Source organism: Muscardinus avellanarius (assembly GCF_963383645.1).
Source record: "Muscardinus avellanarius genome assembly, chromosome: 13".
Taxonomy (NCBI): Eukaryota; Metazoa; Chordata; class Mammalia; order Rodentia; family Gliridae; genus Muscardinus; species Muscardinus avellanarius.
In genome coordinates, this window is record NC_137799.1 from 23,121,249 (window position 1) to 23,135,295 (window position 14,047).

Genomic DNA, 14,047 nt, shown 5'->3' on the forward strand with positions numbered 1-14,047 from the left:
GACCATGCACAGCATAAAAGGTTTACGACAACCCTGCAAAGGCGAAGGCCACTGCCTGTTTTCCAGACATAAAGGCTTGGTACAGTGACAAGGGCACGACCTGGTTAAGGTGACACTGCTGGCTGACTCGTCCAGGCGCCTCCTGCTACATTCCAGCTTAGGGTTTCACAATCTGAGCATAACACAGCCATGATAAAGGATGGGAGGCAAGCTTTGAAAGGAGACAAACGATTCAAGGCAGCCATCCCTGTGGGGAGCGCCTCCGCACGCTGCTGGCTGCAGTCCAAGAGGATGGGCCTCCCACCCCCAAAATGAGCTCTCCTCATAATACCGGTCAGACCAGCCTACGACAGAGATGGTGCCAAGCCTCCAACTGGGTGAAAGGCCCAAACAGGAGAGCTCTGGGTCTTATAGAGAAGACCCTCCATCTTCTAGAGTTTCTTTTAGATGAGCAAATAAGGAGGTCTAACTGGGAGTGATGGGAGATAGGGAAGAGAGAAATTCCTAATGTATGTGATGTATATTCACAAACATATCAAAGTCAATCACTCAGCATTCGGGAGGCTGAGACAGGAGGATCGCGGTTCCAGGACAGCCTCAGCTACTTTGTGAGGCCCTCTGCAACTCAGTGAGACCCTGTTTCAAAATAAAGAATTAAATAAAATAGGGCTGGGGGTGTGACTCGGAGGTAGAATGCCCCTAGGTTCCATCCCCAGTACTGGAAAAAAAAAAAAAAAGTCAATCACTAAGCCAAACATGAGAAGGAAGGAATGAAGAGGGAATGAGGTGGGAATTGGGGAAGGGCTAAATAAGTGATGTGTGCATGTATGCCTCTACCATCTTGTACCCCATTAAGATGTATGACTACAGTACACCAATAAAAAATTTTAAAAAAATAACAGCTGGCCGTGGTGGCACATGCTTGTAATCCCCGCACTTGGGAGGCAGAGACAGGAGGATCACGCAGGTCTGAAGCCAGCCGTGCTGACTAAAGAGACCCTGTTTTCAAATAAAAATATAAAAATAGGTCTGGGAGTGTACCCCGGAGGTAGAAGGGCTTTCAGGAACCCCAGTACCACCAAAAATTTAAAAAAAAAAGAGAGAGAGAGAGAGAGGACCCTCCATCACAGAAGGACAATCACGAGACATTTCCCTAAGCCTCGTGGCACCTTACAGGAAACACAGACTTTAAGGGAGCAAAAGGATGGAGTTTGTGGAGATGCTCCCTCTTTCCTCAGCCTTCCTCGCTGCTTCTTCCCCTAAAGCATCTTCACTCATCTGTCTGGGCTGAGGGGGCAGCAGAGAATGACGCGTGAAACGCCTGGCTTGTAAAGACAGTTCTGTGCCGGGAGGCAGTGGGCAACGAGCAAGCAATACACACAGCACAAGTAGTTCTGGGCATCAAGAAGGAAAACCCAAAGAAGAAAAGTGGCTGTAAAAACCCACAGTGCGGAGTTCAGGAAGGGCCTCCCACTCACAAGTGCCTTTTCATTAGAGACCTGGGATAAACTCCTCTCGGACATGACGTTTTTTAAGGTAGAGCATTTCACCATGATTTCAAGTGGTCCTAGTAACCTGGAACTTCCCTCTTTCTCTTTGAAGAAGAGAGACAAATGGCTCAGTCTCTTTAACAAATGCATTGCATGGAAAAATAGATAGATGAAAAGATATTTTAAAATATTTAAGAAACCTATACATGTACAGCTCTTATTTGGATCCTGCCTGGAAGTGAATATTAAAAAAAAAAAAAGTGTCTGAGATAGTTGGGGAAACAGTGTCTGAGACAGCTTGAGCACTAACTGGATATAAAACCATGGTAGGAAAGTGATTTTTGTTTTTATAGATGTGATGTAAAAGTGTTTCCTTTTCCTTGTTAAAAGTACACTCGCATTTCAGCCAGGCGTGGTGGCGTACGCTTGTAATCCCGGCATTCGGGAGGCTGAGACCGGAGGATCGCGGTTCGTGGCCAGCCTCAGCTACTTAGTGAGGCCCTCTGCAAGTCAGTGAGAGCTGGTTTCAAAATAAAGAATAAAAAATAGGGCAGGGGGTGTAGCTCAGAGGGCGAATGCCCCTGGGTTCCGTCCCCAGACACACACACACACACACAAAGTACACTCACATTTCAAAGTTACCTGCTAAATATTTTTGTATGAAATGACATGATGTCAAGGATTTGCCCTAAAATAATCAAGGGAGAAGGATCTTGGGCATGGTGGGAGCAGAGGGCATGATGGGTCGTGAGTGGAAGCTGGCTGGAGTATGTGGGGGCCTGCTGGACTCTTATTCAACTTTGAGCATGTCTGAATTTTTCTACAATAAAAAGGTTAAACAATGGAAACATAATACCTGTCATCCAAAATGTTTACAGCAAGCTAATAAGAGCCACTAGGAGGCCTATAACTATGTCACTCATAACAGATTCATGGCACACAGCCTTTACCCCACAATGACAAAGCTGTCTGGAAGGGTCAGATCACAGGTGCGTTCTGCGGCTTGGCCCTCAGCATTGCCACTGGATTTCTTCCAGGAAAACACCCTATGGGCAGTATCTACAGGAAAGCTTAATAGTCCTTCCCCAGAGCTCATGCCATGTCTTCCCCTGGCAGGGCTGTGGGCTCACACCTCAGGGAGGGGGAAAGCAGCCCAGAGTCAGCTCAGGCAGAAGGTCAGCTGCTGAGGAACCACCTCAAGTCCTCCACGTTCACAGGCCTCCACTCTGTGTAGGAGGGACATGGGCTGCAGGGCTGGGAGAGCAGGTAAGGCAGCAGGACAGCCAGAGGCAGGCAGCCGTGGTGTGCCCGGGGCTGACAACCTCCAGGACCCAACAGCAATTTGTGTAGAATAATGAGTGTCCAGGAACAAAGAAAGAAGCTCAAGTGAGAATCAGACCAAAGCACCCAACGCAGCCCAGTGGCCTATTTAGGTTGACTCTAGGAAGGGATCTTCCCATTGGGAAAGGGCACGGCTGGGTCCTGGGCCGTCACGATTTCGGAATAAATGATGGAGTTCAGGCTGCCCCTCTAGACACGCTCTTTTTACACATCCACTTCCACTGAAAACTGGGGCCACCTGTGAGTCCAATGTTCTTATTTTTTAAGACCTTCAAGATCATTGTGCTTATTTCATATCCTGGTTCTTCTCATTTTCACCTTAAAATGCAAGAAATCAGCACCTCAATCTATAATTACTGTTGTTCAGGAAGAGGACTTTTTTCTTGACAATTCAACCTTGGTGGGGTAAGTGGGGTGGCTCCATTTCAGCCTATCAAAACTGGCAATTTCCCTGTGGTTTGGCTCACTAGCTCCACCTGGTGGTTCCTGAGAGGTGGGCCAGCTAGGGGAGGCTGACAGACGCACGTGTGTTTCGGCGTCTTTGCATTGGCTTGTCCCTCTGCCTAAGATGCTCCCTCCCTACCCCCACCCCCAACTCTTCCGTGCCAATCAAGTTTCTGGAAGCCATCGAAAACATCTCTAACTCAAAGATAAACTTTGTCACTGAGCCAAAACTTCTGTGTTCAAATCTCACAGCTGAACTTGCATTTTATTAAGTCCACTGGTCACTGTTTATCAGGCCCTTTCTCCTTAGAGAATTTTTTAGAGAACCTTAGAGAACCACTCTTTCTCAGGAGAGAGAGAGACAGAGAGAGAAAGAGTGTGTGTGTGTGTGTGTGTGTGTGTGTGTGTGTGTGTGTGTGTGTGTGTTTATACTGGGGACTAAATCCCAGGGGTTTTCTACCTCTGAGCCACAACCCTAGTCCTATTTTGTCTTTTATTTTGAAACAAGGTCTCACTAAGTTACTGAGGTCCTCCCTATGTTGCTAAGGCTGGCCTTACACCTGTGATCCTCCTGTCTCAGCCTCCCAAGCACCAGGATTGCAGGCATGCACCACACGCCTAGCTTACTTGTTCTTCCTTTTAACTGAGTGCGGGCCAGCTAAAAATCATCGTGCCTCTGGGCATGGGCCTGGACTTTCTACTCACCTCCATTTCATCTCCCCATGTGGTCTCCCTCAGTCTCATGGATTTAAAACCCATTCATACATAAATGGCTCCCAAGTTTCTATTCCTATACTGAACTATAACTTGCAACTCCTCCACTGTTATCACGAAAAAGCATTTTTGAACTTAATATGGACAGAACAACTTGATTCCCAATTGCCCAATCTTCCTCCCAGACCCTCATGCCAATACCTCAATTCAAATACTAAGTCCAAACCTCAATCCCCCCCCCACCCCTTTTTGTTGTACTGGAGACAGAACCCAGGGACGTTCTACCTCTGAGCTAGACTCCGAGCTGGTTTTTGTATTCTTTATTTTGAAACAAGATCTTACTGAGTTGCAAAGGGCCTCACTAAGTAGCTGAGGCTGGCTACAAACCCAGATCCTCCTGTCTCAGCCTCCCAAACGCTGGGATTACAAGCATGAGCCACCACGCCCGGCTCTCCTCTCTTTCTTACTTCATACCAACCTCTTATGTCCTATTGTCCTAAATATGGGACACTTAGAAAAACAAAGCAATTAAATGAAGCAATTTTATAGGTGTCCTATAAAGTTTTGTATGTTTTTGTAGGTGTCCTATATATATAAGACAATGGGACATAATAGATTAAGACAGCAACAAGTCTATTTGGTCCTGCATCCAAAATATGCCCCCAATCTATCTGCTTCTCTAGCGCCACTCAGCTCCACCACGCGTGGCTCCGTGACCACCTCCCAAATGGTCTCTCCACCTCCACTCTTACTCTCTACCATCGGGTCTGTACTACAGCTCTAAGTTACCTCCTGAAAGTAAAAGTCCTGCCATTCCCTGCAGAAAACCCAATGGTTTCCCTCCTATTTCTCAGGATAACATCCAGACTCTTACCAACTGTGGCCTTGACCCCAACCTCTGACTTTACCAGTTTACCACCCGTTTCCAAGCTCCCCACTTACAGTAGCCTTTCAGATCTGCAAAGACACCAAGTCCATGTCTGCCTTAGCACCTGTGCATTGGCTGTTGCGCTGCCTAGCATGCCCCATCCCTGGATCTTGCAAGGTTAACTCCTCCGAGCCATTCAATCCTTAGCCAAGGACACCTTCTCCACGTGGCAGCCCACGCCCTCTCAGCCCAGCTGTTCACCCAGACCTCTCAGATTAGCATACTTTTTAACTTACAGATAAATATGATGTGTGACATTCAAGTTATAGATTTGTAAATGTTCTGAATTCACTGACTGAATGCAATTAAATACTTGCAAACTACCTTCAACAGACAAGGCAGTTTGGAAGTAAGATGCTCCTTAAATAAAGCATCTCTACCTCTTGGCCTGGGTAAAATGACCCCAGTACTCAAAAGGCACTGCTGGGGTGCTGGGCGTGGTGGCACATGCCTGTAAGCCCAGTACTTGGGAGACTGAGACAAGAGGATCATGGGCTCAAGGGCAGCCTAAGCAACTTAGCAAGACTGTTTCCATGTTAAAAAAAGAAAGGACTGAGGGTGTAGCTCCGAGGTAGAATGCCCTTACACACACACACACACACACACACACACACACACGTCTACAAGCTATGAAATTCCATACAAGGGCTCACATTCTGGTGTCTGCAGGGTGTTTAACTTGACACTCCTCCCGCTCAGGCTCCCAACACTGACTCTCCACGCGTCCTTGGAATACAGGCCCTCAGCCATCTCTCGAGGACAAGCTGTTCTCAGTGTTTATCGCCTGAAAAGTCTCCCTGCTCTGTTTGTCCATGTGGCCAGGCAATGACCCCACTTTTTATATGCTCTCTCAGACTCCAAGGGGAAGAGAAGGTAGCCAGCCACAACTGTACTGAAAGAGAGGCCACTGGAGACCAGCCTCAGGAAGCCAGCGATCACCCAGGGTACTCTAGGTGAGCAGTGACCACAGAGCTCCTGGGGGACTGTCACTAGGAAGCTTTACCTGCAGGTTCTGTGTCTTCATCTATAAAGTGAACGGTTTGGACAGTATAATCCCAAGGGCCCTTTCAAACTCAGAGAGGAGGCCCAGCCACAGCCCTGTTAGGACAGGGCTCCCAGGAGCCACAGTCTCCTCCCCCAGGAAGAGATCAACCCTCAACTAGCCAAATTCCTAAAACAGAGCCCACTGATTTCAAATGAAATACTCTGGTTCACCCAAAGCCAAGATAAAAGAAGTAGACTTATGAAATACCACACCAATGGCTCTCACCAAAACATCTCCAGGACAGTCCTGAAGCCCATCCAGCAGGTGTGGAGGGCACGGCATGCCCAGGCCTCAGCAAGCCTGCCCTTCCAACTGTAGTTCTCACAATAGCAAGGTCTGTCTCATTATGTTGAGAAAATCAGAACATTATTTTGAAAATGGAGGTCAAGTGGAGTGCCTCATGCCTGTAATTCCAGCTCCTTGGGAGGCAAAGGCACCAGGATCAAAAGCTTCAGGCCAGCCTGGGCCACTTAGTGAGCCCGTCTCAAAAATAAAATATAAGGGCTGGGGGTATATCTCAGTGAGAGGCTTGCCTGGCATGTGTGAAGCCAGTATGGAAGGAGGGAGTTTCCTGGAGGAATAAAAGTAGTTCTGTGTGTGAAAAGTGAGAAATTTCCCAGGTTGGCCTCAAATTTACAATCTTCCTGCCTCAACTTCCAGTCACTGGGATTATAGGTGTGTACCACCACACCTGACTACAATTCAAAAAAATGAAGAATTTTGGGGGCCCTGGGGGTAAGAGGAGCTACTGGGGATTGAACCCAGGGGTGTTCAATGTCCAAGTTATATCCCCAGCCCTTTTTATTTTCTTATTTTGAAACAGGGTCTTGATAGGTTCTTGAGAATCTCGCTAAATTGTTGCAAAGACACCAAGTTCATGTCTGCCTGGACTCAAACCTGTGATCATCCTGTCTCAGCCTCCCAAGTACTAGGATTACAGACATGTGCCACCACACCCAACTGTAGTTAATGGTTCTTACAGAGCCACAGTGTTCCAAAGTAGGAGAGCCCCTGAAGACACTGCCAGTGCCTCAGTGACTCTAGTCCTGGGCACGCGACCCCAGACACTCCCTCATGCGGTCTAGGTGTGGCTGTCAAGTGCTCTGGAGAGATGTCTTTCTGTTCTTAAGAGCAGCAGCAGGTGGCTTCTTTTCTTACTAAGTGCCTTAGCTCAGCACACCATGGGGCAGAGTTCAGGTTTCTGGGAAGGCCAGCCACCCCTTTCTCTACCATGCCCTTCCCCAGACACCCCTGGGTACCATCACCTTCTCCCTGCCTCATCAACTGGCTATGAACTTCTCAGGCCCAGGAAACAAGAAACCCAGTGCACATGACTCTCAGCTGGGGTGAAGAAAGAGAGCAAAGAAATGTTTCTTTGATGTCCACCTTCAATTACTCACAGTCTATGTCTCACAGTGTAATAAAGTTTTAATAAAGATGCCAGATAAATCTTTGCTAAATGGCGAGTTCTGCTTCAAGTACAAATATAAATTAAGTACGAACATACTTGCCACACGTAAGAAAAAAGTAATTAGCTAGGCGTGGTGGCACACGCTTGTAATCCCAGTACGTGAGACAGGAGGATCGCACAGGTTCGAAGCCAGCCTCAGCTACCTAGTGAGGCTCTCAGCAACTTAGTGAGACCCTGTTTCCAAATAAAACAGGTCTGGGAGTGTAGCCTGAAGGAAGAAAGCCCCTGGGTTCCATCCCAGTACCACCAAAAAAAAAAAAAAAAAGTAATTAGCACTATAATATGGTAACACCCTACATGCACTAGGGGTCATTTTGATAAAGGATGAGTCTATATGATACAAATTCAAGAACACCCACCCCCAAGGATTATAAAAATTTATTTTTTCACAAAAACAGACTTTATTAATTTCAGAAGTAAAGTAAAATATTGTGGCTCCTTTTAAGCAAGTCAGAATGCCCTTCTATACTTGTTTCAGCCACAGGATTAAAAATGCAAGTGTGTATATCTCAGTTTTTTAAAACAAAGCAATGTTAGTAGAGGAGAAGGATCTGTGAATTTGGAGCCAGGCATTTTGGGTATTTGGCCTCAGTTTCAATAATTACTTTGAGCTTTATCCTCTCACCATTTCTACCCTACAGATAAGGAATTTCAGACCATTTTCTTGACCACTGTGAGATTCAGACACAAGCCTATCCTTGAAAGTATTTTATTAGCAGCTTCATAGGGCATATATGAGACTGTGTCTCATCCTACCAGGAACAGCTTCTCCACCGTTTGCAATTCAGCATGCATCAAGAGCCTTACACTATTCCTACCTGATGGGACGAGACAGGAGCAAAATGTCATGTCTGCGGTGTTTGCCAGACTAGTCTCTCTGCTCTTGTGTACCCTTAACATTTTCCATAATAAATTTTTACTTCTCTTCTCAAGCTATAGAATATTTTCATAATTCTGTGATTTTTCTGGTTTTCTGTTTTTACAACCAGCGGACTTGACACACTGCTCACTAGACTTGCATCAGTCCCTAGAAGGTCATGCTGAACAGGATATCCTCGCTCTACCCCACAAACAGATAATTCAGGTTTCCTTTGGAAGTAGAAAGGGGGCTACTCGGAGTTCCGGACGCTCAACACTTAGTTGCAGAGGTGTTGAGCCTCTCCTTCTGCACTCTACCCTCCTCTGCGTATCACTGGAGATAGAAATCTTTTGCCTTCATATTTCCTCCGTCTCCTCTCATCCACTGCTGCCAGAACAAAGCCATTCTGATTCTTATTCTTTTTGTATTTCACCTCTCTCTCCCTCTTTCTTTAAAAACTTTCACCAAGCGTGGTGGCACACGCTTGAAATCCTATTTCTTGGGAGGCTGTGACAGGAGGGTTGCAGGTTTGCAGCCTCAGCAACTTCGTGAGGTACTCTGCAACTTAGCGAGAACCTGTTTCACAATAAAAAATAAATAAATAAATAAAATTGGGCTGGGGGTATAACTCAGAGGTAGAATGCCCCTGAGGTTCAATCCTCAGTAATCCACAAAAATAAAATAAAAACTTGCACGATCATATCACTTTTGTTTTTCAATTTCGCAAGGGTCTGCTCTGGGTTGCTTCTCTTTTCATTCCTCTGTAGGCAATTAGCTTGTCGTTTTCATAAGAAGACTGTGTCTTTAGCTTTAGAAGATTTTCATCTCTATTGTTTCTCAGTCAGGAACTCTTCTCAGTCTGATTCTGAGCCTTTGGGATTAATACCTATGTTTCTTACATTTCTTTCACACTTTTGATATTCTTGCATTTTTATTTTACCTTCCAACTAATTTTTTATTGTTATTTATCTTATTAAGGTTTCCCCAGTGTCATCTTCCAATTTAACCACTTGATTTTACTGTATTAATCCTATATCAACTCTGAAGAGCTCTAATTGTCTAGTCTTTTTTCCATAGCGTTCTGTTCTTGCTTAGTAGCTGTGTTATCTTTTTGAACTCTTAGCGTATGCTATTAAGAATTTCTCAGGCTGGGAATGTAGCTCAGTGGCAAAACATTCACCTAGCAGGTACAAGTGCCTGGGTTCAATCCCCAATGCTGCAAAAGGTAAAAGAAGATCATTTCTCCCAAATTATTGTTTTTTCCATTTACTTCACATACTCGGTTCACCATGTGATCTATTTATAGGTCCGTGATGTCAGTCCACATGACTGATTGCGACCACCTAGGATAAAGGGACTTGTACCACATGCAAACGGGCAACAATCCATTACGTTTTTTGATAATGACTATTACAAAGGAAGCACCTAAGTGAACAAGAAGCAAGCTGGTTTACCTTCATGGAGTCGGAGTATAAAATATATTCCCTGAGCACAGGTAGAAAGTCCTCTGTCATGTCATCCGTCAGCTCTTCCAAGGCTGTAGAACAGTTCCCGATGCAAGCGGACACTCCCTCCAGGGGCTCAGCCAGCTCCCCTTCCAGGGCGCTCCACGTAGAGTACACAGGCCCGTATTCTCTCAGCTCTACGAGGTATTCTAAGGGCAAGAGAAATCAATTTTGATCTGGCTGGGCAGCAATCACTGGTATTCCTGACTTAGTAATCCCCACAGCCAAGAGCTCTCCATCCTGAGATGTGTTTCCCTAGCCGCTCACCCACCCGAGCTCACTCTGCTATAAGCCCAACACTGCTGCTTTTAACATAATGTTTTAAGACCTCTAGAAACCGATGTTACACATCGATATCAGGACATCTGGGCCAAGGCCAGGCGTGGTGGCGCACACTTGTAATCCCTGTGCTTGGGAGGCAGAGACAGGAGGATCGCGCAGGTTCGAAGCCAGCCTCACGGGCTGGCTTAGGAGACCCTGTTTCCGAATAAAAATGTAAAAATAGGTCTGGGAGTGTAGATCGGAGGTAGAAAGGCTTCCAGGAACCCCAGTACCACCAAAAACAAACAAACAAACAAACAAACAAACAAACAAAAACAACATCTGGGCCTCTAGATAACCAGACCCATAATCCCTTATGAAGAAAAATGGTAGGAGCCACATCCTTCAAACATCTTCATATATATATATATATATATATATATATATCCATTCACCTACCTATACTGTGAAGTAGCAATCTTTTGGGGGGGCTTGGGGGGAGTGGAACTGGGATTGAACCCAGGGCATTCTACCACTGAGTAACACCTCCAGCCTATTTTATTTTGAAATAGGGTTTTGCTAGGTTGTTAAAGAGTCTCGGTATGTTGCTGAGGCTGGCTGTGAACCTTGGGAAGCAATCCAGCTTCCCAAGTACTAGGATTGCAGGTGTGCAACACCACACCTGGTTTTGAAGCAGTATTTTAACTGGCAATGAGGACAGACTTTCACATAGGTTCAGGGTTTGTTTGTTTGTTTGTTTATTTTTGTGGTACTGGGGATGGAACCCAGGAGTTCCAAGCTACATCCCCAGCCCTATTTTTTTATTATTTATTTTGAAACAGAGTCTCACTGAGTTGCCAAGGGCCTCACTAAGTAGCTGAGGCTGTCCACAAACCGTGATCCTCCTGTTTCAGCTGAGTGTTTATAAAGAAAAAGAAAAAATAAAGAGTCAGTCACAATGAGAAAACAATGGAATTTTAGAAAACATTTTGCTGAAAGATATCTGGTCTTCCATGGGCTGACTCATTCAGTGGTCATCCCAACACCTCATTCCCATCTGAATTTATTCCACATGGTATAGGTGTGGGTGGTACTGATATCATTTCTGCAGGTCCCACTGGATACTACCAGTGGGGAAATGATGCGAGACACACAGGAAAAGAAATAAATGTTGATTGTTTTTCTCTCCCATACAAAGAAAATATTCCCCTTCGCTTGTCATTAGAGAAGAATATCTCTGCCATTGTTTAAAGACCAATGAATGGGACCCACGGAAAAATCCTTTCCAACATGGCTGATGCATCAGGTGGCCGTTAACCAGGAGGCTGAAAAGCAGTTGTCTGGCAGGGTTTTAAGCAAACACAAGGTAAGATGCAGGACAAAGGATGAGGTGCAAAATTACATCCCAGTCACAACTGGCCCTGTGCTCCCTGTCTTTGTTTGTTTTGCACGTAAACTATGGCCTCGTTCTACACTGCAGTACTCCGACAGCTTGAGTCTGCTCTGCACGTACGAATGCCACCCCTGGCACGTGGTCCCTGGGCACCATCAACACAGAGCGCACCTATTTCTTCTTTGATGATCCGCTGGGCTATTCGATCAATGGTTCCCAGTTTGAGTGCGAAGGTGTCTAAGTATTCACCGATGGCTGCGAACTCGAGAGGCCGACTTCTCAGCTTGTAGCCGCCAGTGACGTGCTTGACCGACTCGCCGACTCTGGTCAGTAACGCCATCCCCTGCTTCTTGTAGGCGTTCAGGTCCTAAGGATGGCACAGGGACACAGAGCAGGACTCACTCCCACAGCCAGGACTGGGTGAGCAGCTCTGAGAGGCAGCCCCTTTTTGTAAACAGAAGACTGAGACGACAAAGAGCTGAACCAGAGAAGAGCGGGGATTCTGAGCCTCGTTTGATTCATTTATTTATACCCCATCTAAAGCCGCCTAGGAGAGCCGAGAGCAGGGAGCAGTGACGGACAAGGACTGACGCTCTGAACTGCACCGCACTTTAACCTAAGTTTCTTGTTGGTCCAGGCAAAAATGGGAAGTACGTTGAAGCTTAGAGTCCTTCATATCTAAATTTAAAAAGCAGATTCACCTGCCAGGCAAGACAAACTTCTTCCTATCACTAAACGGTAAGAGGAATATACACTATCTTTAGGCTGTAAAATGCTTTTATAGAAAATGCTGCTGTCTGTTTCTCATATCTGTCTGTTATACAAGCAGAATTAATACTGAACTAGGGTTAGAATATATTCTGGTTAAAGGTACCTCTCTCCTGCATTCACGCACATGAAGAGGTTTTTTTTTTTTTTTGGTATTACTGGAGATTGAACTTCTGAGTATTCTACCTCTGAACTATACTCTAGACCTTTTTTTTTTTAAAAAAAAACAGGACCTCAGTAAGTTGCAAACGGCCTCATTAAGTTGCTGAAGCTGGCCATGAACCTGAGATCCTCCTGTCTCAGCCTCCCAAGTACTGGGATTACAAGGGTGCTGCCATGTTCAGTTTGAAGTAGGATTTTGATTGAAACATTGAAAGAACTATACATTGTGTGTGTGTATGCATGTGTGTGGGGGTACTGGGTACTGAACCTAACTAAGGGAACTCTACCACTGAACTACACCCCCAGCCCTTTTTATTTTTTATTTCTTATTTTGAGACAGTGTCTCTCTAAGTTTCCCAGGCTGGCCTCAAACCTGTGATCCTCTTGTCTCAGCCTCCCAAGTACTGGGATTTAAGGAGTGCGCCACCACACCCAGAGACCTTACACACTTTTTAAAGCCTCTTTATACTGCTTGACTCATAAATAAACACTCCCCCCACCAACACACACATTGTAGGACCAAAGCGGAGCCATGACAGGCTTCATCCATACAGCAAACACGCTAGGCCTAAGGTTCAGTTCCCCAGGAATACAACTGACACTTAAGTGCCAGATTTGTCACCTGGGTCAGGATGAAAAACTCCCAACCAACCCCAGGAGGCACGAACCAAATGGGAGGCACCAAGTATCCTGCCCATTGCTTGTGATGACAGCAGCAAAAATTCCTCTTGGTCTAAAGATAGCTCCTTTGTAAATCACAGCCCGAGTGACTGAAATGTATAAAACTGCCTTGGAACAAAGACTCGGGTCCTTGTCAAGACTCCAATGTGTTGGATGAGACTCAGACCCAGCTCGAGCTAGTTCCCCAATAAACCCCTTCCTATTGTTTGCATTATTGTGTGTGGTGGTGGTCTATGTCACCCTGGGGTCCCGGGCTTTGAGTATAACAACATACCCTCCACAACCTTTCCCACTTATTCTTTATACCGATTCCTAATGACCAGGGGTCCAAGCAGCCCTACTTCTTTCTCCTTTGTGCAAAAGAGAAGATAGCTAAAGGACTCTCTGAACAATGGCCCTGCAACTTGAGTGACAAGGTGAATCGCCTTTTGGAGAACAGGAGGAACTTTACTTAGAATACAGTGTGAAAGAACTATACCTGAGGGGTTACTTCACCAGGAAATACTTGTAAAAGTGCACAATCTGTACCTGTGGGAGAAAAGGCTTGGTGGGGGTTGGGGGGGATAATGAATGGGATTTTATCAACAAGGCTAAATGCCAAAGGAGGTTAAAAAACAAAAGGAAAGGACTTTGCCAGGTGGTTTCCACTGAGTAAAGAGTTAAACCCTCTCAAAATCCTTAAACATCTACTGATGTTATCTACAAATATTTCACCGTTTTGAAATTTTGATAAAGAAAATGGGCAGTGCGTGGATCTCAGTGTCATTGCCACTTGAAGTGCTCTGCATGCGCCCCAGACACGGGAACATGACACCCAAAGCTCAGCCCAGGGCCGGGGAGGAGGCTGGCATGCGCATCTTGAGAGGAGAGCCCCCGGGCTTTCTGGCCCATTCTTCCAAAAAGGGAAAGACAGAGAAGAGCCAGTGAGCAGCTGCCTGTGGTGGACACACAGGTTGCTCAGTGTGGTGAGCTCCAACCGCACTCT

The 14,047-nt window shown here is 45.8% G+C and overlaps 1 protein-coding gene across 1 annotated transcript in view; it reads right to left on the minus strand.

The window, feature by feature from the left end:
* Positions 1 to 14,047, minus strand: part of SNX30 (sorting nexin family member 30) — a gene marked incomplete at both ends in the record, with an annotated part of 117,019 nt that overhangs the window by 22,807 nt on the left and 80,165 nt on the right. Inside the window, 2 exons of the mRNA XM_080709366.1 lie at positions 9,747 to 9,946; positions 11,623 to 11,818. Coding sequence (XP_080565492.1) covers positions 9,747 to 9,946; positions 11,623 to 11,818 — 396 coding nt within the window. The remainder of the gene's footprint in view (positions 1 to 9,746; positions 9,947 to 11,622; positions 11,819 to 14,047) is intronic.